Below are 27,337 nucleotides of genomic sequence, written 5' to 3'. Positions count from 1 at the left end.
TGGCACCCAGTCCGCCACCTTAAACATTCATTCCCTCCACCACCAATGCATAGTGGCAGCAGTGTGTACCATCTACAAGATATGCTGCAACAACTTGCTAAGGCTCCTTCAACAGCACATTCCAAATCTGTGACTTCTATAACCTAGAAGGACAAGGGCAGCAGATACCTGGGAACACCATAAACTGAAAGTTCCTCTCCAAGTCACATGCCATTCTGACTTGGAAATAGATTGCTGTTCCTTCACCATCGCTGGGTCAAAATCCTGGAACTCCTTCCATAACAGCAATTTTAGAAGATGGATCACTGTCACCTTTGCAAAAGCAGTGGCAAACCCACTCCACCCCCCCCCCCCCCCCACCTTACTTTCTACGCAACTGAAATAGACATTAATATATGCCTGCCTAATATGCTACATTGATAACAGTAACACTTCTACTGGTATAGGGACTTCAGATTTTTTTCCCCAAATGCCTAGCAACATAACATTGTCCAAGATAACAATTCTGTTGGCCTACGGTGGCTCCTATTCTTTCATCAACAAGATCAGCTTTCATTTATGTACAGTAGTGTTTTTAAAGGAGAGCAATGTCCTTACTTGGCTCATAGAGGCATAATCAGATTTAAATAGATGCCAAACCATAGAAGCTGATATTAGAGGGCCAAAGAGATGGATTTTAAAGGGCGGGGGTGGTGTGAAGGTTGAGAAGACGAGGAGTTTATGTATGGATTTCCAGAATATGATTCATTTGTCGGTGAAGGCATTACTGTCAAATGCGTTGCCAAGGAAGGGGGAGGGGGGATGACCAAAAAGGTCAATGTTGGAGGAATGAAGAGGTCTTATAGAATTGGAGAAAACTTTAGGCGTAGGACAGGATTTAAATAAGATTTGTAAAGAATTTGATGTGTTGAACCATTGTGGGTTGGTGGGACTTTCTGTTGGATTGCAGAGTGTTGGATGATCTGAACATTGTGAAGGGTAGAAGACTGGCAATGGGGTGCATTGGAATAGTTGCATGTGGAGGTGACAAGTGCATGGATGATATTTTCAGCATCAGGTGTGCCATGGTAGGGGTGGAATCAAGACAGTGTAACAGAAGTGGAAGTAGGCTGTCTTTGTGATGGAGAGGTTATGGGTTGAGAGCTCAGCTTGGGGATGAGTGATACGCAGAGATTGTGACCATCTGGTTCAGCCGGAAACTGGCTGGGAGAAGATGGAGTTGGAAGCTGTGGGAAGAAGTTTGTGTCAAAGGCAGTAATTTTAGTCGTCCTAATGTTTAACATCTCATCCATATATGTTTGATCAATCTGACATTGCAAATATTGTGGAGGAGTTGAGAGAGAAGTAGAGCTGTGTGTCTTCAGTTTACCTATAGAAAATGATCCACATGTCTTTGAATTATGTCATCAAAGGGCTGCATAATGATCAATAAGTGGAGTGGAGGGGGGGGTCAATGGTGGATCGTTGAGGAAGTCCTAAGGTAATGCTGCAGTGTTGGAAGAGAACCCATTGCTGGTGATATTCTGGATACGATCAAACAACCTGGCCTAATTTCTAACTATGCTGAACCATCAAGAGGGGCATTAGAGCATGGGCATTAGAGGAGGATTGTGTGGCCTTTCATTGAAAGACTGCAGAGAGGATAAGGAGGGATAGTGCACTGTGGGTCACAGTAATATCGGATCTTATTTGTGATTTTGGCTAGAACTGTTTGTGCTGTGTCAAGGATGTAAACCTAATTAGAGAGATTCAGGCATGGAGTTTTAGATAGGTAGGCATGGATTTGGGAAGTGACATGTTTAAAAACTTGCAAGAGGATAAGAGAAGTTGGTGATCGGGTGTCAGCTTGCAAGGGCAGCCTTTTGAGGAGTGGCGATAATGATTGTGCTTTTGAAAGAAAATTGAAGACAGCAGAGAAACTAGAAGGAGGTAGGGGTTCATGACCAGGTCAGGGAAATTTGATGATGTGGAAAGAATGGAAGCAGTAGAAGCAACTAGATGGATAGTCTCAGTTCTGGGGTAAGGAGTCCATGGACTTTGCATGTTGGAGGTCAGATGGAGGTGACGGGAGAGGAGAGGGCTTTAAGGGAGCTGGCTGGTTGTGGAGTAAATCTCTCGAGGATGGTCTTGGAGTAGTAGATGTGGATTTGCATTGACAACTTGCCAATGTGTGAAATAGCTGATTACATTCTGTTTGAATGCTAACAAAAGCACATCTTGTTTCAGCTTTTTCTTGGAGAAAAACATGTTTGTCTTCTTCTTAAATATCTTGCGCCAGAAATCCGGGCGCTATGTTTGTGTACAGCTGCTTCAGACCATCAATATCCTGTTTGAAAATATTAGCCATGAAACCTCTTTGTGTAAGTATATATTCTTTTGTAATTTTTATACATCAAATTTGTACTAGTTGTCTCTTTTCATCTCTGAAGCTGTGTGCATCTAGGATGAATACGGGAGATGTAAACTAAATTGTTATTGAGACTATTTTCCTCACAACATCAAGAAGTTTAAAAAAGGACTATTCATTTTGCTCCACTTATGAACCTTACCACCTTCTATTATATGACCACTAATCTTATTCTTGAAGGGACCGCTCTCTCACCAGGGACTCCTTATGTTTGGCATTGATCCTTTATAAATCACTACTTGATTTCTGTGAAGTTGCCTGTGGTAAATCAGAGAAAATGGTCTCTCACTTACCCATCTCTGACATCTTCATGTTGGTCTGTGTCTGGCTCTGCCCTCTTTTGCTTCTGTTTCTTTCTGTGCTCTGCTAATATTCTCTTTTTTGAGCAGTAAGTGAAGGTTGTTGTGGTAGAGGAAGAAGTCGCCAATGGTTAACGGTTGCTTTTGGAGTGGCTGTTATGGAGAAAATGTAGCTCTCAGAGGCTGTGTTCCCCTCACCCAATCACTTGTGCTTCTCCCACCCCCATGCTTCCAAATAATACCTTGCTCCTTCACCTTGCTACTGCATATTCCCCTTCCTACCAACCCCTCACCACTATAACTCCCCCTATCTCTTCCTTTCTGAATTACCCAGTCAACCCCTGTATCCTTCTCTTCCCTGGCTCATCTATCATTCGGCTCATCTGAACCCCTATCCACTCTCTTAACCCAGCTCTGCAAAGGAAGGATGTCAAAAAGCTAAGGCCCCCTCATTCTTCTCCCCCTCTCAGCTGTTTTCCACCAAAGATGGTGTTTGCTTTTAAAACTATACTTTTTAAATTAAAATAAATCAAAACAGAATGAAGAAATAAACAGCCTTTCTCTGTATTTTTCACCGTCTCCTCTCTTCGGTATCATAAGTGTTAGAATTTAGAATCTTTCTTGTGACATGATAAGCACTGGCCTCTCAACAAGTCATAGGTGAGATAATTAGTTGGCTTCAAAATTCATTTAAGTTGAAGGCACAGTAAATTAAGAAAGCACACATTTATTTTCAATAAATAAAAACAAAATGTGTGTATGCACTGCACGCACAAGGAGTGGCATGAAACAATTTTTATACAACCTTGTTAATTTTAACTTGAAGTTAAAATTGTGTTTCTGTTTGATTAACAAATGCCTTTTTAAAGAAAACTCCTGTATCCCTGCATCAATAGGAATGACTCGAGGTGTGATGGATTTAGCAGATTTTAATGCAGTCGCTTGTTTATATTTAAATCTTAATACTCAAAATTGCAAGCATAGGGTACTTTTTTTCCCAACTTGAGCATTAAATGCTTCATGGTCTGCGGCCATGGGAGATACTGATTGCTTGGACAGATATTCATGTTCTCAGAGTTTCCATTGACTGAAAAATCTAGTTTTTCAAACTTTTTACAGTGTTATCATTCTCTTACAGATTATCTGCTGTCTAATAACCATGTAAACTCTATCATTGTGCACAAGTTTGACTTCTCTGATGAGGAAATTATGGCATATTACATTTCCTTCTTGAAAACTCTTTCCCTTAAACTTAACAATCATACGGTGCATTTTTTCTACAATGAGGTAAGAGCCAACTGTCATGGACAGAATTTGTGTTCCTTTTTTTTTCTGCCCTTGCTCAGTATGTTTGTATGTAAGGGGTTTGTATTTCCTTCCCTCAGAGTGTGTGTCTCAATTGAATAATTCCAGCCACAAGCTTTTTGTGAGTTTTAAAATAAAGGAGGTTATTTATTATCACACTTATCCCAGATTTTTAAATATGATATCTCACTCACTCGTCTTACACACACTCTCAAACATGAAGATTGGATACAGTTGTAGGTAAAGCAATACATTACAACTTATAATTACCTCAGTCTCTTGCGTGGAAGGCTTATAGTCTTAGATGAAGGTGATGTTTTGTAGTTGAGGTAAAGTTCTTGTAAAGTGGAGGATTCTTAGAAAGCTGCCAGGGTTCCTGTAATCGAATTTCCAGGAGGTTGGTTCATTCTCAGATGTGCTCTAAGTTGGAACAGATGGGGTTGGGTGAAGAGTCCTTCTCATGGTTAGGATCTCCCACTTTCAAGGTATTGCTGTTTATTACCTTGGATGACTTGCTAGTTGAATGGATTTCGGTGGAACACTCCCTGTCTGCTAATTTAAAGGCAGACAGCCAAAATGGTTCCCTTATCATGTGACTTCCACAAGTTCAAAGACCTTTTTCCAAGAAGAGTGATCTATCTGTTGACTCCAATAATCCTGTGTTTGATACCTTGAGATTCATCCAGCCTAGTTTGGATGAGGGAAAATATCATAATATAATAGAAGATGATAAGATCCATTCATATTCATCTTACACACATTTGAGTTTCAGTGTTTCCTTTTGTCCATGGTGAAACAGAGAGAGAGGTTGGCTGGAATTCTATCATTCTTTTGTTGATATCCATCCTTAAACAAAGGCATGTGTGAATTCCCTGGATAGTTGTGAATGTCCAAATTTAATTAGGTATTTGCTTGAGACCTGGGATTGCCTGGAGTTCAAAAGGCCAAAGGTTGCATGATCTGCAGGGGCCATTTTAATAGTCTGAGTCCAGTTTTTAAAAGTATTGACTGAAAGTTTGTAATATACTGGAACATGATACAGCATGGAATTTTTATTTTAAAATGGTGATTTTAGTTTTTGTAAGCATACGTGGAAGTTAAAAGTGACTTTGAACAAATATGGATTTTACTTTTTAGTATTTGATATATATATTGCATGCTGGAAATATTGTAAATTACCATAAAAATTTATTCATTAGGGTTGTCCTTATTTAGTTTTTGTTCTGTTTCATGCAGAATTAATATTTAAAGTAAAAACACCATATAAGGATGAACGTTTAATTATATGCTATTTCCCAAATCTTCCTGATAACTGAAACGATAGTTAATGTTTAAACTTTTCTTCAGTTGTAACTCTGTTGTTAAGTGTTAAATAAGCAAGACTTTCATATTCTTCTACTTAATGACGATATGGTGAATAGTACCATATTTTGAAGAAGTATAAAGATAACTATCAATGATATAACTTTATAAAATAATTTTTGACTTTTATGGAATTCTCAGTGAGAGGTTCTAGCCATTTTAGTTAGCATTGAAAGATAATTCTGAAGTTTATAAACAAATCTTTCCCCTCTCTCTTTCACACACATCTCCCTCCCTTGACCAATGTGATAGATGTAGAATTTGTTCTGAGGAATCTGGCATTGCTTCTCACTGTCCGGCTAGTAGGACCATGGTTTGAGATTACCAATGTGCTTAATTCAAGAATTTTCCCTGCCTCCTTACTTGTGTGGAAGTGACCAGCTCTGCTTGTTATTCCTTAATGGCGTGGATTAAATTAGGAACTCCTGAGTTAGCAGTTGTGGGCAAGAGGTTGTGACATGTTACGGTATTATCTATGTGGCATTGGGAGCGTCTACTCCAGCAGTCCCAAACCCAGTTGCATTTTCTTTGTTTCGAGTTGCTGTCTAGCTAATATTCCAGTCAATTTTCAGGAAAAGAAGTACTAATGTGGAAAATATGTTAACATAAATCAGTCATTAGTTAACTAATAAAAACTCTTCCTATTCTTAGTACAAGTGATGGTGTGTGCTTTGAAGGTTGATTTGATTGGTATGGAGTAACTTATTCTATCCAGCAGAGGTCGTACTAACACTGGTGAAAGAAAGATGTAACCAGAATTATTTCCATGTACTACTAACATTGCTGCTCTAGTCTCCAAATGTGCAAGTTGCCAGTCAGAGCTCAGTGATCCACATGTAGGTTTTCGTTGTAAAATTAATTTCATCCTCACACACAACTTACCGATAGTTCTTTCGCTGATAATTTTTCATGGGTATTTTTTTGGTTTTGTAACATTTTCTTTCTTACCTTCCGCCCCTCACACTACCCTAATTCTCAAACCCTAAAGTGCTGTTTGATCACAGCAGAGAATTTGTGAGAACAGCTAGATGAATTCTTGAAATGTTGTTTCATTCCTCTTCACCCCCTTCCTTTGGAAAGCATTTAACTTCTGTTTGATACCCATCCTCTCCTGCTTGCCCCTACCTCATTGACCCACTGAACCTTGAGACAGGTTCACCCCTGGCTTCCATGTGTTCTGTGGCATCATATATCGATACACCAGTGTGCTGCCCTGTCGCATTTGAGTGTTATAATGAGATGGGCACTGTATTTACAGACTGCCTATAACCTCCAAAAGCCAGAAGCCTAGGCCCAGTGGCATGATATCTGAGATAAGTATTGGGATAAATTGCGGTCCAACCACCAATTTTCTTCCCCTTGCTCCCTTCATCTGAGGATGGTAATGATTCATGCTGAATTATGGTTCCACAATGCCTTGCAGTACTTCACCTAAGTAACTTTTTTTGCTTGTGAATCAAGACTATTTGACTTGATGGACAATTATTCATTCAGTGTATTTAAGTCAAAGCAAACCCTTGTCCAATTTTCATATGCTTCCCTTCTCCACCAGGGGTCAGTAGTTACCAGTCAGAAGCTGGATCTCTAGCATTTTTAACTTCTGAAGACCAATGATGTGGTGACTGTAAAATTAACCATTACCCTGGCTGAGATCAGTTATCCAGCATAGACCAAGGAGAGGACCTGATATTTTGGTCTCTGTGGCTCAGTGCCATAAATGTGGCCTATTTACCCATGAGATTATAGCAAAGTTGGACTCAAATTTACAAAATGTATCTTGTGCTTTGTAAAACCTCTTTTTCTGCTTTTCTCCCTGCACCGTGCTCTATTTAAGGATAGGGGATGAGTGATTTGTTACTAAAAACAAAAATAAGGCAAGAAATACTTAGGTCGGGCTGCATCTGGGGAAATCAACGTTTCAGATTCTAGACCATTCCTCCGGACTGGAAGATACTAGACATGAACCTTTAAAAAAAAGAACAGAACAAGAAAAGGAAGAATGAGATAAAACATGCCCAAGAAAAGAAGCGGGATGACTTGTATAGTGCTTGGGTGGAGAACAGGAGGCGTTTACTTATCGGAAATGATATGAAGAGACACAAAGGGGTGCATAGTGAGAGAAATAAAAGATGTACAGAACATACAGAAATCAAAGACAATCAAGTCCTGGGGATGGACCTTGGACTGGAAGCATTTATTTCTGTTTTCCCACAGATGTTACCTGACATGCTTAGGACCATTTTCAGCTTTGTCTTTATTTTTAGACTCCCATCCTATGCAGTATTATTTTTTGCCTGGTACTTGATGTGTTTCCTGATTTCTGTCAATGCTAATCCACCCAGTGACTGGAAGAACAAAGAGAATGGCTCTGGTTGATTTATGCCTTGGATTCTGTGCTTCCGACAAAACATTTTGCCTTTACTTGGCAGTTCTCCACAGTGTTGTTGCTAAATTAGGAACCTCAGCATTGTGGAGCACTACATATGCAAATTTACATTCCATCACAGTGATCCTTTCCTTGTTGGCATTGAACTCTTGTTTAAAAAAAAAATGCGTGTTGTTTTAAAAAACAATGTGTGTATGTAGGTGTATATATATTGTACTGGCCATGGGTACCGTTATGATATTTTTTGATAGCATCTCTCGTGCCTGTACTCTTAGCTTCTGTTCTGTTCTTGCTATTCAATCTTGCTATAGATTTCTTGCTAGCCATTCTCTTTGTTCTTCCAGTCACTGGGTGGATTAGCATTGACAGAAATCAGGAAACACATCAAGTACCAGGCAAAAAAATAATACTGCATAGGATGGGAGTCTAAAAATAAAGACAAAGCTGAAAATGGTCCTAAGCATGTCGGGTAGCATCTGTGGGAAAACAGAAATAAATGCTTGATTTCTTTCTGGATCTTTTTCTATCTGGGACCCATTCTATCATATGATTCAGAACTGATTGCCTATCCATTGCAACCTTTGTGCTTTAAAATGTTTTGTTGCTCTGCATTAGTCATTTTTGGTTATTTAGTGTGAATATAAAATGAAAAGAATTTATGGAATTTTACTTGGAAGTAAAGTATGGTGCATATGAACATTTGTGGTTTTAAAAATTCTTGAGTTGAAAGGATTTTTTTGTAATTAAGAAGTGAATGCTGAAACATTAAAACATGAGCCATTTTAAAAGTTTGTTTATTTAGTGCTCTCATTATATGTTCTTTTATTTCTCTCTTATTTGAGTTATTTATAACGTTGATCTACAAAATGCATCTGTGATAACTTCTTGGAAATTTGTCTTGGAGCTCCATTTAACCACCATTCTGAAAATATTTTCTCCTCGTGAGATGCTTACTTTAGTTAACTTCTCATCATATATCTTTGTAGGTTTGAGTTTATAACTTACTTTTCACCTAACTGGTCTCCCTGTACCATGCACCTTCAAGGATCTATTTCCAGATTGGTGTTAATGCTGAATTGTAAGCTGTTGCTAGGATGTGAGAGAGCGGTTGGATTATGCTGTTCTGTTTGTTACTTTGGGGGAAATGCTTGACCTACAATTAACACCTTTTGGAGGATATACCATCGGTGAAATCGAAAATCACGGCTACAACCCCACTGCATCTTGAGTCGTGTGTGTGTGGCTTTGATCTCCAGATTTAAGAAAGGATATACTTGCATTGGAGGCGGTACAGCGAAGGTTTGCTAAATTGGTCAGTAGGGTGAGGGGGTCGTCCTATGATGAGCGGGGGCGATCTCATTGAAACTTACAAAGTCTGAAGGGGCTTGATAGGGTGGGCGCTGAGAGATTGTTTCTGTTGGTCGGGGAATCTTAAACATGAGGGCACAGTCTTGGTAAGGGGACGATTGTTTAGTACTAAGATGAGAAATTGCTTCACTCGAAGGGTTGTGAATCTTTGGAGTTCTGTACCCCAGATGGTTGTGGATGCTTCATCATTGAGAATGCATTTAAGGCTGGGATAGGCAGATTTTTGATGTCTCAGGGAATTAAGAGATATGGGGAGCGGTTGGGGGAAATGGAGTTGAAGCCCAAGATCAACCATGATCGTATTGAATGGGTGGGGAATGGGATCGATGGGCCATGTGGCCTACTCCTGCTCCTATTTCTTCTGTTCTTATATTCATTGCAAGCCAAGCAATGTGTTAGAGCTCCATCATGCTGTATGTTTCTATGCCCCATGTTCCTAGCAGTTGAAAAGGGCATTACAAAACTTTAAAACTAGATAAAATAGGAGAAAAAAAATTATCCTTATAATTAATCCCTTACAAGTTCAATTTTTACTGTCTCCCATAATTCCAGCACACGAATGATTTTGCCCTGTACACGGAGGCCATTAAATTTTTCAACCACCCAGAGAGCATGGTCAGAATTGCTGTAAGGACAATCACCCTTAATGTATATAAAGGTGAGTACAACGCTGTATGATTATTTTTACGAATGCCATTAGTGAATGCTTGCAAAGTTCTGAAAGAAGGCATGCCAAAACAAATGAAGCATGCCTTTAGTGTTTTGGAATCTCATCTTCTGCGCTGGTCAAGATGTTTACTTCAAACCATCCTAAGCATTTATAAATTATGGCCTGCTAGTAGTCTGTCTTGTTTCTTAATGAAAGTTTTTATTTGCAAATAAAATTGATTGTATAAGTGTAATATTGAAAACTTTATCCCCTGTTTTTTTTCCCCTGGTAATTGCAGTTAAAATTAATTTAAAAACAAAACTTACCTCTAAGTCCTTTCCACTTTTCTCTCCATTGCACCCATTTCCTCTGCTACAAATCTATAAACTAACCCCAGTATAAATCTTACATGCCTGCTTAAGATGAGCTTAAGTCTGGAATTCATTCGCAGGAGTTACAATAGTTTTGCCTTTAATTTTCTATCTAGGTTAAGTTGCATGCAGAGCATAGAATTGAGAGGCAAGTGTATTGTACAATATATTTCTAGTTTTAAGAAATGTTGTGCATGCACAGCTTGTCAAATGTAAAAGAAGCTGTCCTTGGCAGCCTTGTGAAAGGGCTATAGCAAATTGACGTTAAATTAAAAGTTGCACCTGCAGCTCTCTTGACTGCTTTTGAGTCAGTTTCTTTTATTGAAAATAATTTTTTGTCTGCAACATAGCCTGATGCTATTGATGGGTGCTGGATTTTTTGTTCTATAGTTGGAGGTGTCAACTCGATGAATTGTAGTGCTGCGCAGTGGGAGTGATCACAATTTAAAAATATTTGCTCTCTTATGAGAACAATAATTGAACCTTGGAGAACATGCTTTAAACAAAAATCCGATCTTGTAGCAGAATGACACTAGGCCAAATCAGTGAGCCCTAATTCTTGAAGAATATAATTTGCCAAGTGCTTCGCATGATGCTGCATATGTTGTTCTCTGCAAATATTCGCCCCACCGCCACACCCCTGAGTACATAAACAGTTTTTCTTCGCTCAGTGTTAATCTGGGATTTCCTCAGTTGGAGAACCTGCTCATAGGGAACCTGTAGCCAAACAGGTTAGTTAAATTACCAAGCAACCTACTGTCAAGTCTTGTTTTTGCAGAAAAGTACATTTTGGATAATGTGTATGTAAAATACATACGCATTTACCAAGGGGTTTTATTGGTGCCCACAAAATAGCATTTAACTTTTCCTACACCTAATGGTGCGAGCCTTCCCAACAAAGACCACTTCAAAGTAATTATCAGTTTTTGAGAAACACATAATTGCTCCAAAGCAACTAGCAACTGAACAAATGTTGAATTATGTCTATGATGGGGGAGACATTTTTTTTTTCTATTCATGCACAGGTAGTGTGTGTGATATGCTGTCAGTCTTGTTGCACTTTCTTTTCTAAGAATTCAACGGGGTGAGAGACACACATAACCTGTGGATCTACTTTTAAACCCAATCTGGGCTGATATCATTTTCAACTGTGTTGTATGTCTGATTCCACAGTGCAAAAGCAGCTTATTCAGACAAGCCAATGTAATGGTAGTAAAATGCCTGGCTGGAGTTGTACATTCCATAAAGTGTGTGCTAAACTTGACTTGGAAATGAGTGATGCTGGATACAAAAAATGTTCTATTTACCAGTGCTCGTGTTACCCACTTAGATAAGCACAGCACCCCTTTCTTTCCTAACATAAAAATTGTGGAATGTTTTGTGCTTTGGATTAATTACAAGTATTGACTGTGCTGATATTCTGCACGTGGCAGCTTTTCCTGGAGTATTTTTATTGATCTGCTCTGGTGTAACTTATGATCTACTGTGGTTCCCAGTTTTGTGTGCTTCCTACTACAGATAGATCTTTTGGAGGATGCCATGCTCTCCAAGTACTTATTAATTGTTTTCTCATTTTTGTCCTTTCTTCAATGATGATTCCAATGTACCACGCTCCAGTGTCATGTAAGTTGATTAACCTTTTTATCTTTTAATGTTTTGGGGTTTGTTATCGGTGCTTCCTGGTATGTACATCAGAAATAAGCAAGGCTTCTTGTAATCATTAGATGTGTTGTGCTTAGCATCAGATATTATGCTATGTATCAGATATGTTATCTTATGTTCTTGAAAGATTACAGGGTAGTTAAAACTAGGGGTGAATTGAATTACAGTAAAGATTCACTATTCCTTTGAAGCTGAAGTACAAGTACTTTTATCAGACAGATTTTCCACAGAAACACAGCCACATTTATTTAGGAAAAAAAATTGTTGAAATATGGCTACTCAATGCCCTATAATTGAAGACCAGCGTATTGCTAAACATTCCTTTTTTTTAAAAAAGAGGGAGGGAAATTCTTTTCAGATTCGGAAATGGTTTCTAAATGTTCCAAATTTTATGGGTTGTAACCTTGCAGATATTCCTTGGTTGGTTTTTCTAGCTAATGAAAATGGATGTTATATAATGGCAAACAAGTCTCTAGATAATTCTCCCTTCACCCCATGTAACTTTAAGTCTTGCTGATAAAGTGGAATAAAACTGGTGATCACAACGGCCAGTTTCACCAGAACATAGTTTGAGTTTTTAAGTTGGGAGCGCACTTGATTTTAGTCTTTCAAAAACATCTTTTTTTGAACTTCAGAGGGCGCTATGTTACCTTGTTAAAAAGTTCAGACAAAAGTTTGCAAACAAAATATTTATATTCATATTATGAATAACTAATCAAATGATAATACAGAGGCTGTAAGCATTGACTACAGCAAAAAAAAAATTAAATAACGACAAGTTTATTTTAGCAGAATTCCCCTGTCACCAAATTTATATCTGTGCAACTCTGTCTCCACAAAAGCTTTTGTTTTGGGTTCAGAAATGTGCAGTTGTATTTAGTTCGTTGATGAATACCAGGTAAAATTATTCAAATAAATTGTGCGTTATTTATGAGAAGTTTGAACATTAGCTAATATCAGCTAACCCTCACCCAGCACAGACAGGGAATCAACTCTGTGATCATGTGGGCTGAAGCCTCCTCATTTTCAAGGTTAGAACTTAGGAAAGTTGCATATGTAAAGTTTTATTAATATGCATGAAGCCTGCAGATTATGTTGTAAGCTGGTTAATTCAAAACTTTGAAATGTATTTGAAATCTCATCTGAACTGGTGGAAGTAAATAAATATTAGTTGTAAATTATTTGCAATTGCGATATTAATTCCCATGTATTATCAGCCTACTGTGGTGGAACGATAACTCCATCATGCATGTAAGGATCTAATTATTCAACCAATATCATTTGCTAAATCAATCGCCATATCAGATGATCAATGCGCTGAAAAAGATTCAGCCATTCAATGGCAGCAACAGCAACATTATACAGCATCTTTAACATAATAAAAGTTCCAAGACACTTCACAAGAGCATTATAAACCAAAATTTGAGCCACATGAGAAATAGCCAGACAGCCAAAAACTTGGTCAGTGAGGTAGGTTTTAAGGAGCGTCTTAAAGAAGGAAAGAGGTGGAGAGGTTTAGGGGAAGGAATTCCATAGTTTTAGGGACTAGGCAGCAGAAGGCATGACTGCCAACTGTTGAGAACAGAGCATTTAAAATTAAGATGCACTGAGATACCTATGGTTTGTCAGCTGGAGGAGATTATAGAGATGGGGTTGGGCAAGACCATGAAGGGAATTGAAAAAGAGGATGGGAATTTTAAAATTCATATGTAGCTTGACTGGGAGCTAATATGGGTCTGTGAACACTGGGGTGGTGAGTGAACAAGACTTAGTGCATTTAAGGCCAAGGCAGACGTTTGGATGGCCTCAAGTTTATGGTGGGTAGAATGTGCGAGGCTGGGCAGGATTGCATTGGAATAGTTAAGTCTGCCAGTTTAGAGGTAATGAAGGTTTCAGCAGCAGATGAGCTGAGGCGCAGCGGACTTGGGTGATGTTATGGAGGTGGAAATAGACCATCTTAGTGATGGTGCAAATATGTGTTTAGAAGCTGATCTCAGGATTAAATATAACACCAAGGTTGTGAGCAGTCTGGTTCAGCCTCTGATGGTTGTCGTGGAGCGGGATGGAGTCGGAGCTAGGGAATGGAGTTTGTAGTGTAGACTGCAGACATTATTTAATTGGAGAAAATTTCTGCTCACCAGTACTAGATGTTAGATAAGCAATCTGATAATTTAGCAACAGTGGATTCATAAACAAATGGTGTATATGTGGTAAAATAAACTCAACAGATAACCAAAGATGTTAAAATAAAAGCCCCTTGTTTTGTGAACTAAAAAATGCCTGCTTAAAAACTCCAGTGCTATTTCAACAAGATTGAACAAGGCCAAGTACATTTGAAGGTAACAGAGACTGGACTTAACATAATGAGAGCATGAGATAGTAAAATGATCCCTTTAAAGTTATATAATAATGATAGTTATCTCAGAAATAACATTGTAGTTTGATACTCAAGGTGTTTTGACTGTAGTACTGAAATGTAGAGTTTCAGTTTTGCTTTCTTTAACCAGAAGCTGTGTGTTGCTTTTCATGTGGACAGTGGATAACCAGCTTATGTTGCACTACATCAGAGACAAAACAGCAGTTCCCTATTTCTCCAATTTGGTTTGGTTCATTGGAAGCCATGTGATTGAGTTGGACAACTGCGTGCAAACAGATGAAGAGTGAGTTTCAAAATGTTTTGTAATGCTTGGAGCAATTTGTGTGTGCTTTGCCATCTACATTGTCAAGGACTCAGTTAATCCACATTTTGTATGTTTGTAAGAAATGAAACTTTGGCTAATATATAACCTGCCAAATCATCAGTAGGCATTTGCATATCAGCACCATTTTTTTAAAAGCCAATGACAGGCCCCACTTGAGCTTCTGGCAATGCACATTAAAAGAAACTGATATTAAAACCCTCAAAGTCATTAATGAGTAGCACCTCTCAAAGTATTGTGCTGCTGACTTTTACTGTCTTTTACTCTTCTCTAAATTTTTAACAAATTTATTGAGTGGATGTATCAACAAGAAAGCTTTGTTATAGTATTAAATTAGGAATTTTTGGTGTTAACTCTTAAAAGTTGAAACAAAAGCCTGGTTTTGCAGTCGTGAAGCCATCAGCATTTGCTGCCTTTACTCCTCTGGAACTGACCGCACCTTCTGGAATCTACATGTGCAGTAAACCAGGCATAACTGTCAGTGATTCTACACCCCTCCGTATGGTGCGCTATTGAAGTTCCCCCAAAGTACAATTAATTAGAAATCACTGAACTGATGCCCTTTTACACTATTAGTCTCACCGTTAGAACTTTTGAAAAGTTGCACCTTTTGAATGAGATGTAACTGGTTTATTAATTGATAATTAAGTTCATAATTGCTTCTGCAAAACCTCCTTGATCCTGAAAAGTTGATTTTATATTTGTGGAATGTCAAAGTTCTCCACTACGGGGGGGAACAAATTCTACATTTTAATGTTCTTAAAGTTTATGAAATGTTATGTTCTTCCTCAATCCCATGTGTATGACCCAATCATTTTAAATTTAGCTTTCTGTAATATTTAATTAAATGTGCATTTTTCTTCCTGGTTTGCTGTCTGTGAGAATACTCCATTGTGATTGGCTGCTTACCCATCAACGTTGATGGATGCTGGAGATTTCCTTGACTTGCCACCAGATTCAAATTAACGTTGGAAAAGGGAGAAACCTATGCCACAGTGATTACCTAGATGCTTGTGGGCTGCTTTAATCAGGGCCAGAGTTGAATATCACCTTTTATACTCTCTTCAGATCTCTGATTTGATCATTGTTGCAGAGAAGTTTGTGTGCTTCAAATGGCGCTTTGCAGACTATTTCGATTCCCTTGAGGCAGGTAGCAGCTTTCTTCAATTATATCAATGAGAAACGCTGCCTGTGCTGCAACCTGCTCCCAGTGAATTGACGTCATCTCTGCAATGCCGCTTGAAAAGGAATTTTTCCCATGTCTTTTTTTTAAAATCTCGCTTTTGTTCATTGAATCCTTTTAGTTTCTCGATAATTCTTCAGCACTCCTTATTGAGACTTGCAGCACTCCGAACCTAGTGTATCCAGATTGTTTGTTTGTATGAAAAAGACATGAGTACGTGGAAAGTGATCTAGCTATTTCTTTCTCCATTGTTACGCATTTAAGGGATTCAGGCACTGGCACATAAAAAGTAGATTCCACAAGCATTATTGAGTTTATCTCACTTATTAGGACAATAAGAATTTTTTTCTTTGACATTCCAGATTGTTGAGGTTAGATGCTATAATGTATGAGTATCGCAGGCTGCAAAATTCCATGATGTCCTTGGTAATTTTTAACTCTTGTTATGGCAGGCATAGAAATAGAGCCAAACTGAGTGACCTGGTGGCTGAACATTTGGATCACCTACATTACCTGAATGATATCCTGATCATCAACTGTGAATTCCTGAACGATGTACTAACGGACCATCTATTAAACAGACTTTTCCTGCCATTGTATGTCTATTCGTTAGTGTCCCAAGAACAGGTAAAGGGTCAATATTTATAATTGTGTAATTTTATAATACCATGGCATAATCTTTGAGAACATGTTATTCTAAAACATTTGGATATCCATATTGCTCATGGTTGGTGTGACAGTGAAACCATATATATTAAAATAAAATTAAAATTGTGCCTTTTCAAAATAGCCTTGTGAAATTGGTTTAGAGCAACAGATATATAGAATCACATTAAACTGCTGAGCATTAAAAAGTATTTCTGTCGATTGGCAGACCAACAGCATTCTTTCAGTAAATAGACATTTTGTGGTGTAGACGATGCTATTGCAGATGTATGGAATGTAGCACGTGCATTCAAATGGAGTATAGTATGAGTAACCTTAATATATCAGCAGGCCTTCCTATTTGTGCTGTTTTGTAAGAAGACCATATAAGGTGCAATATACTTTGCTGCCAAAGTGCATCTGCGAGTAAATGCACAGTGCTGGAGTGTGTCTTTTTAATCTGAGTTGGAATTCCTTTGCTTTCTTAATCATTTTACATGATTGTTCTTATTGCTGTAGCTAATTAGACATCAGAATGGCTTGCTTTTTTTTAAGAAGGTGTAACTCTTGAGGTCACTTAGAAATGTGAGACAACCACACTGTTGGGCCAGTAACTTATTTTCTGTTACTGTCAGAAGGTTCTATTTTTGGTGGTGTTGTTTTCTAAGTGCAAACTGGAATTTGCACATACAGTAAAATCATTGCTATCTGGCTTGCTCGGGGAATTGCTGGTGCTGGTTAATCAAAAATGCCGATTAATGGGGAGTTACATTACACTGGATGCAGGACAAGATGCAGTATATCCTTGTTCAGGCACAGTAACCAAAGATAACCCAATAATTTAATAATTTCAATGTAGAGCCTAAGAACAAATTCTGCAGATTTATAATCTATTGTCAATTATTATTTTTTTTAATAATGTATTATCTGAACACGGAAAGTGGTTGGCTTTTTTGAAAAAAAAAATTGAAATGTTAGAAATTCCAGTTACTAGATAATTCTGGGTGGTAAAGTGCCAGATGGCACTATGGGTCTGAACTTCTGTGGAATAGATTGCCGCTCCGCTCCTAGTTTCCTACCTTGAAATCCAGGTGTTCCTTTCTCGCCTGACTTTTTTTTTGAAAAATATACTTTAGTCATAAAATATCTGGAAAAACATTTCTAAATCGCCATCACAAAAAGTGCAATCAGATTCAACTTTTACACATGGATCATAAGTTGCTTCAATACAATCAATGAATATTACAATTTCAATATGGTCATTACAGACAACTCCAATACCATTGCACTGTCAACATACATGATGTTACACTCTGAGGTGCTTCAGTGCAATTATAATACAATTAGTATTCAATGCATACATTCATTGTGAACCGTACAGCCGGAGGGGGGTCTATACCTTTCCCAGCCTCTCGCTGCACAATGGCAGAAAGGTCTTAGACAGCAACCTTTCCCCATTGTGCCTTTGCAGCGGCTGCCCCAAGCTTTAGTGCGTCCCTCAGCATGTGGTCCTGGACCATGGAATGTGCCAGTCTGCAACGCTCGGTCGGAGACAACTCTTTGCACTGGAAGACCAGCAAGTTTCGGCAGACCAAAGAGCGTCTTTCACCAAGGTGATGATCCTCCAGCTGCAGTTGATGTTTGTCTCGGTATGTGTCCCTTAGAGCACAGAGTCCTTTGTCACCGCGCTGCTCAGGATGAATCTTGACAGAAACCACTACATCTCTCTTCAGACCTTCTTTGCAAAGGCACATTCCACAAGGAGGTGAACAATGGTGTCGTCTCCACCGCAGCCACCTCGAGGGCAACATGCAGAGGGGTTGTGACTTCTGACATGTGGGAAGGCCTTTGCTGAGTCCATCAGGAAGGATCCGGGCATGAGGAGTGACGATCCCAGGCAGTGGAGGCATTCAGGTCAAAGCCTCCCTGTAAATGGACAATGTCGCCGCTTTCTATTCGGGTCAGCTGTCAGTGTGCAGACTGATCCACATCTGCGACCAGTTTGAACTGGCCTCAGGAGCCAAGGTAAACGTGGGAAGAGTGAGGCTGTGTTCTTTGGGAACTGGGCTGACCGATCCTTTGTCCTCTTCACCGTCAGGGCTGACGGCCTGAAGGTGCTGGGGATATGGTTCGGAGGGAGCGGTGCATGTGTTAGGAGCGAGTGGCTATGGTGAAAAGAAAACTGGGCATGTGGGAGCAATGCTCCCTCTCCACTGTGGGTAAGAACCTGGTCATCAGGTGTGAGGCGCTGTTGCTGTACATGGCACAGGCCTGACCCGTTCCACACTCCTGCGTGATGGAGATCACTCGAGCCATCTTTCGCTTTATCTGGAGGTCAAAAATGGATCGTGTCCTCAGGGACGCGATGTACAAGCCTCTAGATAGAGGGGGAAAAAACATGCCCAACATCGCCCTCGTCCTGATGACCACCTTTGTGTGCAGCTGCATCAAGTTGTGCGTAGACCCTCGGTACGCAAACACCAAGTGTCACTACGTGCTGCGGTTCTACCTGTCCTCAGTGTTGTGAAGGATGGGTCTGGCCACGCTGCCGCGGAACGCTCCAAGTAGTTGGACATCTATGCAGACAAACACCTTTGACCACAAGTCCGTCAGGTAGTGGTCGGCGTGTAACGTCTTAGAGGCCCTGTGGGAAAAGGAGATGGTGGATCCTATAGGATGGTTCCCCAAGCAGACTGTCAAATCCATCTGGCAAAATGCCTCATTGCCAGAACTTTTCAACGAGCACCAAGACGTAGCTTGACTGGTGGTGAGAAAGGCCTTTCTCGCCTGACCTTCTGACTCAGACTGGGCGAAACCGTGTAAGGCAGCACGCTCCTGAGGATTTCAGTTGGAGGTAAGGAAACCACGCCCCTTTTTTATGGCACTAGCTGCTGTAAAGCAGGTAAGTTTAAAGGTCCAACCACTTCCAGAAGCCATGGAAAAGGTAGGTTTGGAAGGTAAGTTGGTAGGATTGTGAGGTTGGGTGATCAGTGGGGAGGTGGGGGTTAGTCGGGGGGTGTTCGGGTCAGGTGGTAAGTGGGGGGTGGGGTCAGGGAGGCAGTCAAATAGGGGGTTGGGGAGGAGAGTCATGGTCAGGGTGGGTCCCACAAGGTGGGGGGGGGGGGGGTGGGCAGGTGCAGGGGGGGTGGGTGGGTGGGCAGGTGCAGGGGGAGTTAGTACTATAGTTACCCAGGAGTTAGAAGTGGCAGCTAAAGGCACAGCTACAAATGATGGAGCGATTGAAACATGGTACGCTCAAATCTAGTTATCTAGTAGGTTTGTGGGGCTCGTGCAGATCACAGAGGTAGGAAGGGGTGAAGCCATGGAGGGATTTGAAAACAATGGTTAGATTTTTAAATCATGCTTTGGCTTGGAGTAGTGATCTGCAGTTTATTGTATAATCGTTGAAGAAGCATTTAATTAAAGATTTGCATTTCTTTGTGTTTCCAATAATTTACAAGAATTGACAGGTGGAGTAATAAATAGATAAAAGCAAAAAAAACTGCGGATGCTGGAAATCCAAAACTAAAACAAAAACACCTGGAAAAACTCAGCAGGTCTGGCAGCATCTGTGGAGAGGAGCACAGTTAACGTTTCGAGTCGGATGAAGAGTCATGCGGACTCGAAACATTAACTGTGCTCCTCTCCACAGATGCTGCCAGACCTGCTGAGTTTTTCCAGGAGTAATAAATGGACCAGTTTGTGTTTTAACTGTTCCAGATTAATATTTTCCATGAGATGGTTGCTTTGGGCTAAAACCTGTCGCATAACTTGCTACAACTTTCCTGTCTTCTGTTGTTTGGAGCTCAAGTTAAATTGGATAAAATTTAAGAAACCAAAGGAAGGATTGTTTCCATTGTCATTGAAAGTGAATGCAGTTCTTGTCATGGTGTATGCATGCACTGTTAATGTGAGTTGACCTGAAACTTTAAAATATTGGTACCTCAAAGTTATATATTTGTAAAATATTCTTAGAAAGTAATTCTTGGGTCCAGGAGAAAATTGCTAAGTTTCGCCCTTCACTGTTTTTCTTCACTCTTCCCTCAAGGCATCGGCTCAAGAAGCTTTGTAACTTTTGTCGTCACCAGTTGCTTCTAGTGCTTCGCTTTAGTAGACTATCTTAGTTTTTGCCCAAATAAGAAGTGTTAGCAGGCTGGTTGACTGCTGAGGCAGATCTTGGCATTTGAGCCTGATCCCATCAACCTGATTTTCGTACCAAGACTTCTCTGAAGCAGTCACTGGATAATAACCAGTATCCAGGAGCAAGAACCCTTGTTAATTTCGCACTCCTGCCCACCCCTTCTCTCTCTCTCTCTCTCTCTCCCCCCACCCCCCCCCACCCTTCTTTAGGCACTTGCAACAATTGTTTACTCACTGCTGCCTCTGAGATCAGTTGATTGCATAGGTCAAGAAGTAAACATAGAATTTCCCTAGCCTGTATGGTTCAACATAACATTGCAGGAATAACATTAAGTGAATTATTAAGTTAATCAGTCTCTCAAGACAGTGTGCATGAGAGTGAAGACCAATTATAGTATTTGGGTGAAACCGGATTAGAGCATAATTGAACCAAGGCAAGCTGGCATAATTCAGTGCCTTTTTTTTGTTTTAAATCATACATTCTTTTATTTTTATTGGTCCATCATAAACCCTCACGTCCACATTTATAATATACATTTAGTAGCTGTGGCTGAGTTAGTAGCACTCTTGCCTCTCGATCAGAAAATCTCTGGCTCGAGCCCCACTTCAGCACAAAATCTAGGCTGGCACACCAATGCAGCACTCCCTCAGTAGAGGTTGCCATATTTTAGATGAGATGTTAAACAAAGGCCGTTTCAGGTGATCATAAAAGATCTATTGGCAATATTGTGTAGAGGAGCAAAGGAGTTCTCCCAGGTGTTGTGGTCTACATTTACCCTTTAACCAACACCTGAAATTAACTGGTCATTATCACTTCGCAGTTTGTGTGATCTTGCTGTGTGTAAATTGGTTGCTGTATTTTTTAATGTTACAGTTCAATATATATTTAATTAACTATAAAGTGTTTTGGCATGTCCAGAGTTAGTGAAAGTTGCTACATATTTGCAATTATTACCTCACAAAATTGTAGCTTTCTGCTAATGATGGTATTGTGCATCTTCAGTAGGGGGACAGTATGACAAGTATACATAGGCAACTTCTATTATAAATAGAATAGAAATTTAGAATGAAAAAAGTTGATGGGGAGACTACATTTGTAACATTTTTAAGAGATATAGTTGGTACACAGTCGCTTGATATTACAGAACTTTAGTATCGCTGTCAGGAGAAACATATGGCTGACGCTTTTTGGCTTGCACTCAAGGACAAACACAAGAATGCTAAATTTCAGATGATCACAATAAAGGGTTGCTGATTGGCTGAGGCATTGCTATGGAGAAAGCAATGGGGAACTATAGGCTTCCCAAGCTCCTGGGTAATTCAAAAACGTTGCAAGGCATGAACATATTCCTTTAGTTTGCAGAGAATAGGTCACTGTGTATGAATATATATCGCTTCTAACAAGCATCAATGAGCCACGTTACGAGCTTGACTGAGTATAAATTTCTCCTTTAGTATAAATTGTTGTGATTGTTTGAAATTTGGCATTCTTGTATTTGTCCTGATGAGTGCGTGATGAAATGCTTTGGCAACATGCCACTCTTTTCAGCAACATATAGATAGATTTATATTACCAGATATTGCTTGGTCTGCTAACTTGCAATGCCATTTTTCATTACACCTAATTTATTTACAACTCTCAAGGGCTCTGCCCCCATCTCTACCATTACCAGTCAACACCAGATTGGGAGAGAAGCCATAAAAATTGAGGCTGCGTTCATTTAAAAAAAAAACTTAATTTCAGAAGTGCTGCTCCTCTCAAAAACTACTAAATTTATTTGGCAAATTAAGTACAAGTTGGCGGGATGTTTTTACAAAAGATGCCTAAGGATATGGCCATTGTGTAACTGTATTCATGAAGATTGCGTTAGGTACATTGTGTTCCAGTTGTATTTTAACATTCCAAGCAGTCAATTTAAAATAAAAGACCTTGAAAGTAAGAAAGTGAAAATGAGAGTGAAAGTTAGTTCAAGAGCAGAAGCTGGAGATTAATCACATCCGAGAAAGAGAACAGAGACTGAACAAAATGAAGCATTGGATGTAGAGGAAAACTGGGAAAGGAGAGTGAACTGAAATAGAAAGTAACAGCAATGACAATTGAGAGATGTAAAAATAGAAAAATATGACAAACGCCAAGTAACATGTTTAGTCATCCTCTTAAAAAGAAAGGGTGTAATGTGTGCCAGGGCAATGGCAAGAAAATAGTAGTTATAGTATGGATAATATCTGTATGAGCCGCTTAACACCAAACTAGGAATTTGTAGTCTCTAGGCCAATTAATATTTTCTTACTGTGAGTCATAAAAAGGATTGGAATGAAGTACAACTTCTTGCAGTACAAGTGTTCAGCTCAGCATTTTCACCCTGAATTCCTGTACCTGCAAAGGAACCTACTAAATAGGAGGTTTTCATTTCATCAGTTTATAAAGTGGAAGCTGAAGTAAATACCCATGTGCATCAAAGTTGGTTGCACTGTGCGTAGTAATCCTTAATCCTTGATCAGTGGTTAATAGGTAAGGATATTGCAAAATATTCCCATTTGGAAGCTGAAAAATGTCCAGGGCAATCTGAATATTGTTATAACCGAAGGAAGAAACAAAAATCTACGTGTGCTGGAAATCCAAAACGAACAAGGAAAATACTGGAAACACTCAGCAAATCAGTCAGAAGAAATGCGTTCATATTTAAGATGTAGTAGGTCCTTCCTCTTAACGTAAGGAGTAGCCTGATTGATTCTCATGTGTAAATGGTCCCTCTGTGCAAGATCCCAATAAAACAGTTGGCAGCATAGTTGAGGTCATAGTGCTGGAATGGAGACAGACCAGAGAGCTGGAGTGGAATTTGTCAGTGAACCTGAATCACAGTTTAGCTCACACCCCAACATGGTTCTGCTGCCCAGATTTTGATTAACTGTATTATACAGGGCTGTAATACAGTGGAATATACATAAAGGCTAAATTGAGCGACAGCATTATGGCTGTACATGGCTGACCTATCATAAAATAAATTTGCCATTGACTGTTATCGTTAATCAGGAGTACAAAAAAAGAAGTTGACCGTTGTATGAATAAGTGCGGCTCCAACAATATCAATAAAGCTCAACACCATCTAGGGCAAAGCAGCCCACTTGATTGGCACCCCATCCACCGTTCTAAACATTTATTCCCTCCTCTACCAGCACACAGTGCCAGCAGTGCGTACCACATACAAGATGTACTGCAGCAGCTCGTCAAGCCTCCGTTGACAGCACCTTCCAAACCCACGACCTCTACCACCTAGATGGACAAGGGCAGCAGACGCATGGGAACACCACCACCTCCCAGTCTCACAGCTTTCCGACTTGGGACTCTATTGCCGTTCCCTCGTTGTTGCTGGATCAAAATCCTGGAACTGTCTTTCTGACAGCACTGTAGACTTAACTACATCAGATGGACTGCAGTGATTTAGGACGCCACCACCTCACGGGGATTAGGGATAAGCAACAAATGTTTGCCTTATCATCCCCTCAAAAGATTAAAAAATAGATGGCCGGAAGTACTTCCAATGTTTTGCACCAAGTTGTGATTTGTCCCCATTAATACTACAAATTCATTGATTGCAGGCTAAGCTCAACAATTGCAGGAAGTTATCACTTTCTTTAAAAAAAAATCTTATTTATGCCCACTTTGTCTCTCAAGCTGTAAATTGCAGCTGACTTGCTACATTTTGAGCTTTCTGACCAGTCCCTATGTTAAAATAAAGGGCCTACTAGATCTGAAATATTAATGCACCTCTTCTGACCGATCCACTGAGTGTTTTCAGTATCCAGTTGGTTTCAGTTTCTTGGCACGTTTTTTTTTTTGCTTTTTCCTTCAGTTATCATAATATTCAGATTGTGCTGAACATTTTGCAGCTCACATCTGGAAATATCTTTCCATATCCTTACCTGTAAACCTCTGGTCCAAGAATTACAATACACTGCAATAAAACATGACGCATACAGTAATTCACTTTAGCTCCCACTTTATAAACTGATGCTCTGAAATGAAAACCTACCGCTTCCAGTTTGCTTCACAGGTACAATAAAACTTAGGGTTTTGAGCTTTCTGGAAACCTTTGAGAGGTAATCAGGATATCAATAGTTTGGTTTCAAATGAAAAGTCAGTTTTCTACTTGAAGTCATAATTTCCAGTTGAAAAATCATGATTCTCCTGAATTAGAAGTGGAATAATCCATTATTGTCACTGTAGATACCACTGAAATAATATGATGAATAGTTGTAGTAAACATACTACAAGATTTATTTTAGCTGGTTAAAAATGGGAAATGATTGTATATGCCTGCAAAGCAGTTTCAGCATTAGGTCATAGAATTGAAATATAAGGTTAGGCGTTTTTGGATTAAGGACACATCTGATATTGAAATGGAAATTATATATTTTTAGGGTATAGGATTTATATCCCTATTTGTGGTAAATGTTTATTTTTAAATCAAACTTTTTATAAATTGATGATCTGTGGAACAAAGTGTTAACTTACAATGTTCTTTATTTCCTCAGTGTGGTGATCATCCAAAAATCAGCCGCCAGGCATCATTATATCTCCTTTCACAGGTATGCAAAATTTCAAGTAATAAGTTTTCATGGTTTATAACCTCCTTAAATCAACAATTTTGAAATTTTAATGGCCTGTTGATTTTGAAAAAAGGATTGTAAGTATTAAACATTTGTTACCAAACAAAACTACAAGAATTAGATTAACCAATAAATAATCAGATGAAAAATTAAAATAAATTATTGTGGTCTGTTAACTTTAAATTTATCAAATGAGATTGTTTGATAATGGAACGAAGCTGTAATTAAGCTGTATTTAATAATTGTTAATGTCCCTCTTTTATTTATGTAGTCTCCCTGTCCCCTCCCTACGCAAGACAACTGTTGCATTTATGCTTGAGTACAAGTTTTGAGAAATTGAGTACAATACCCAGATAAGTTTCCTCATTTGAATTTAATCAGTGCCATATTTAAAGGTGAAATTGTGATTAAAAAAAACCCCTTAATATTAATGAAAGATTGGTTTAATAGCTTTTATTTTGTGTCTCTTTTTCTGTTGCTTTCTCCCCATTTTTTCAAAAAAAAAATTAGTTCTATACCACAAACTTTTCCCCTGTCCAGAGGGTGAACCGTCTCCTTTTGTACTGCTCTGAACTCAGTTGCTGTCATGTGCTCAAGGCTGTCGTGACTTGGTTCATTCTCTAAATCTTCCTCTACTCTTTTTGAGAAGCACCTGAAATCCACCAAATTGGTTTTCCATGCTGATCATCTGAGATCGGGAGCTTACTATTTGGGCAATTTCACACCTTCCTCTTTTTTGTAGCTTGCTGTGAATCTTTGTTATCCAGCTCAGAGAAGCAGCTAATATCAAGATGCACAATGCATGTATTTAAAGTACAATCATTAACCAATAATGTGATTATTAACCACAGAGGAAGCCTGTTTATCCTTTTGAGAAAGATTTTGAAAATTTCATTAGTCAGAGGATAATTTGCATGTATCAGGGCATTGGAGGAATATAACCCAGACTGCACATGTACTTGTGCACCTGCCTGCTCACTCAGGTTTTGCTGTGATGGCTTCTCAATGCATCTGATAAAACATCTAGGAGCAGATGTCATAAGAGTGTGTTTCATCCTGCCTCAAATAGGGAAATTTTGTACTAAGATTTTTATGCAATTTTAGAAGTAGCCTTCAGATTAGTGGCATCTCAAAGCAAAACTTATAATTATATAGTTTCTTTTAATGCAATAAAAGATCCCAAGACACTTCACAAAGGCATTATTAAAAATAAATGACACCAATATTTGGGCAGATGATCAAAAACTTGGTCAAAGAGATGGGTTTTAAGGAATGTCTCAAAGGAGGGTAAAGATTTAGTGGGGGAACTTGAGAGTTTGGGGACTAGGAAGCTCAAAGCATGGCCATCAATGGTGGAGCAATTACAATTAGAAACGCTCAAGAGGCCAGAAATAGAAGAGTACAGATGCCTTGGGGTTGTGGGCTAGAGGAGATTATTGAGATAGGGAAGGGCTAGGCCATGGAGAGATTTAAAAACAAAAATGCAAATTTTAAAATCGAGGTGTTTGTTAAACTGGGAGCCGGTGTAGGCCAAGCAGCAGAGGGATGATGGATGAAATGGCATTTGATGTGAGCATGCAAAGACAGCAGAGTCTGGATGACCTAAAGTTTCACCAAAAGAGCTTCTTCACTCCTGGGGTCAACGAAATAGCCAACATATGAAAATTGTTCAGAGGTACATCCAGAACATCTGAAAACATTGGAGTTCCTTACCCAAACCCAAATTCATCCAACACATGAGAGATCCTGGCCAATAAACAGCAGGCACTGTCACACATGAGTCTCCCAGTTAGCCGCAAATGCATTTCCTGAGAGATAACTAGATAGTGAACAGAAACAGGGGTCTTGGTTGGTTTCCCATCTCACCTTGTGCTGGGACGTTTGTTAATTTTACTGACTGCAATGTCCATCCTCCTTTCCAACCAAGATATTGATTCAACAAGACAATTTGCATTCATGTATTGTCTTTAACTTAGTAAAACGTCCCAAGTCACTTCAACATAAAATGGGAATTGAACCTGAAACATTTCCTGCTTTGTTTGGATGAACTGCTCATAACAGATGCATAGACCCACAAAGCAATTGAGGAAGTTTGTTAACGTAATTTTTTTTGAATTATGTCTGATATTTTAAAACAGAAGCATTAGAATCTGAGGTTTTATATTACTGGAAATACAAGCAATTCTCTCAAACATCAGGGTGTCCAGGAACTTGTATAATATAATGCTGTATCCTGAAAAAAAATTCTCA

The 27,337-nt window shown here is 39.2% G+C and overlaps 1 protein-coding gene across 11 annotated transcripts in view; it reads left to right on the top strand.

The window, feature by feature from the left end:
* The window catches only part of clec16a (C-type lectin domain containing 16A), a 290,561-nt gene that overhangs the window by 9,010 nt on the left and 254,214 nt on the right, over positions 1-27,337 (top strand). For 10 of the 11 annotated variants that reach the window (XM_041207278.1, XM_041207280.1, XM_041207276.1 and 7 more), the window contains exons 3-9: positions 2,227-2,360; positions 3,845-3,993; positions 9,680-9,785; positions 11,765-11,770; positions 14,346-14,469; positions 16,144-16,318; positions 25,013-25,066. In XM_041207278.1, coding sequence (XP_041063212.1) covers positions 2,227-2,360; positions 3,845-3,993; positions 9,680-9,785; positions 11,765-11,770; positions 14,346-14,469; positions 16,144-16,318; positions 25,013-25,066 — 748 coding nt within the window. The remainder of the gene's footprint in view (positions 1-2,226; positions 2,361-3,844; positions 3,994-9,679; positions 9,786-11,764; positions 11,771-14,345; positions 14,470-16,143; positions 16,319-25,012; positions 25,067-27,337) is intronic. The other variant, XM_041207287.1, reaches the window with a different exon arrangement.

Source organism: Carcharodon carcharias, chromosome 15, assembly GCF_017639515.1.
Source record: "Carcharodon carcharias isolate sCarCar2 chromosome 15, sCarCar2.pri, whole genome shotgun sequence".
In the NCBI taxonomy this organism is placed as follows: Eukaryota; Metazoa; Chordata; class Chondrichthyes; order Lamniformes; family Lamnidae; genus Carcharodon; species Carcharodon carcharias.
This window is presented reverse-complemented; position numbering and strand designations above follow the sequence as displayed.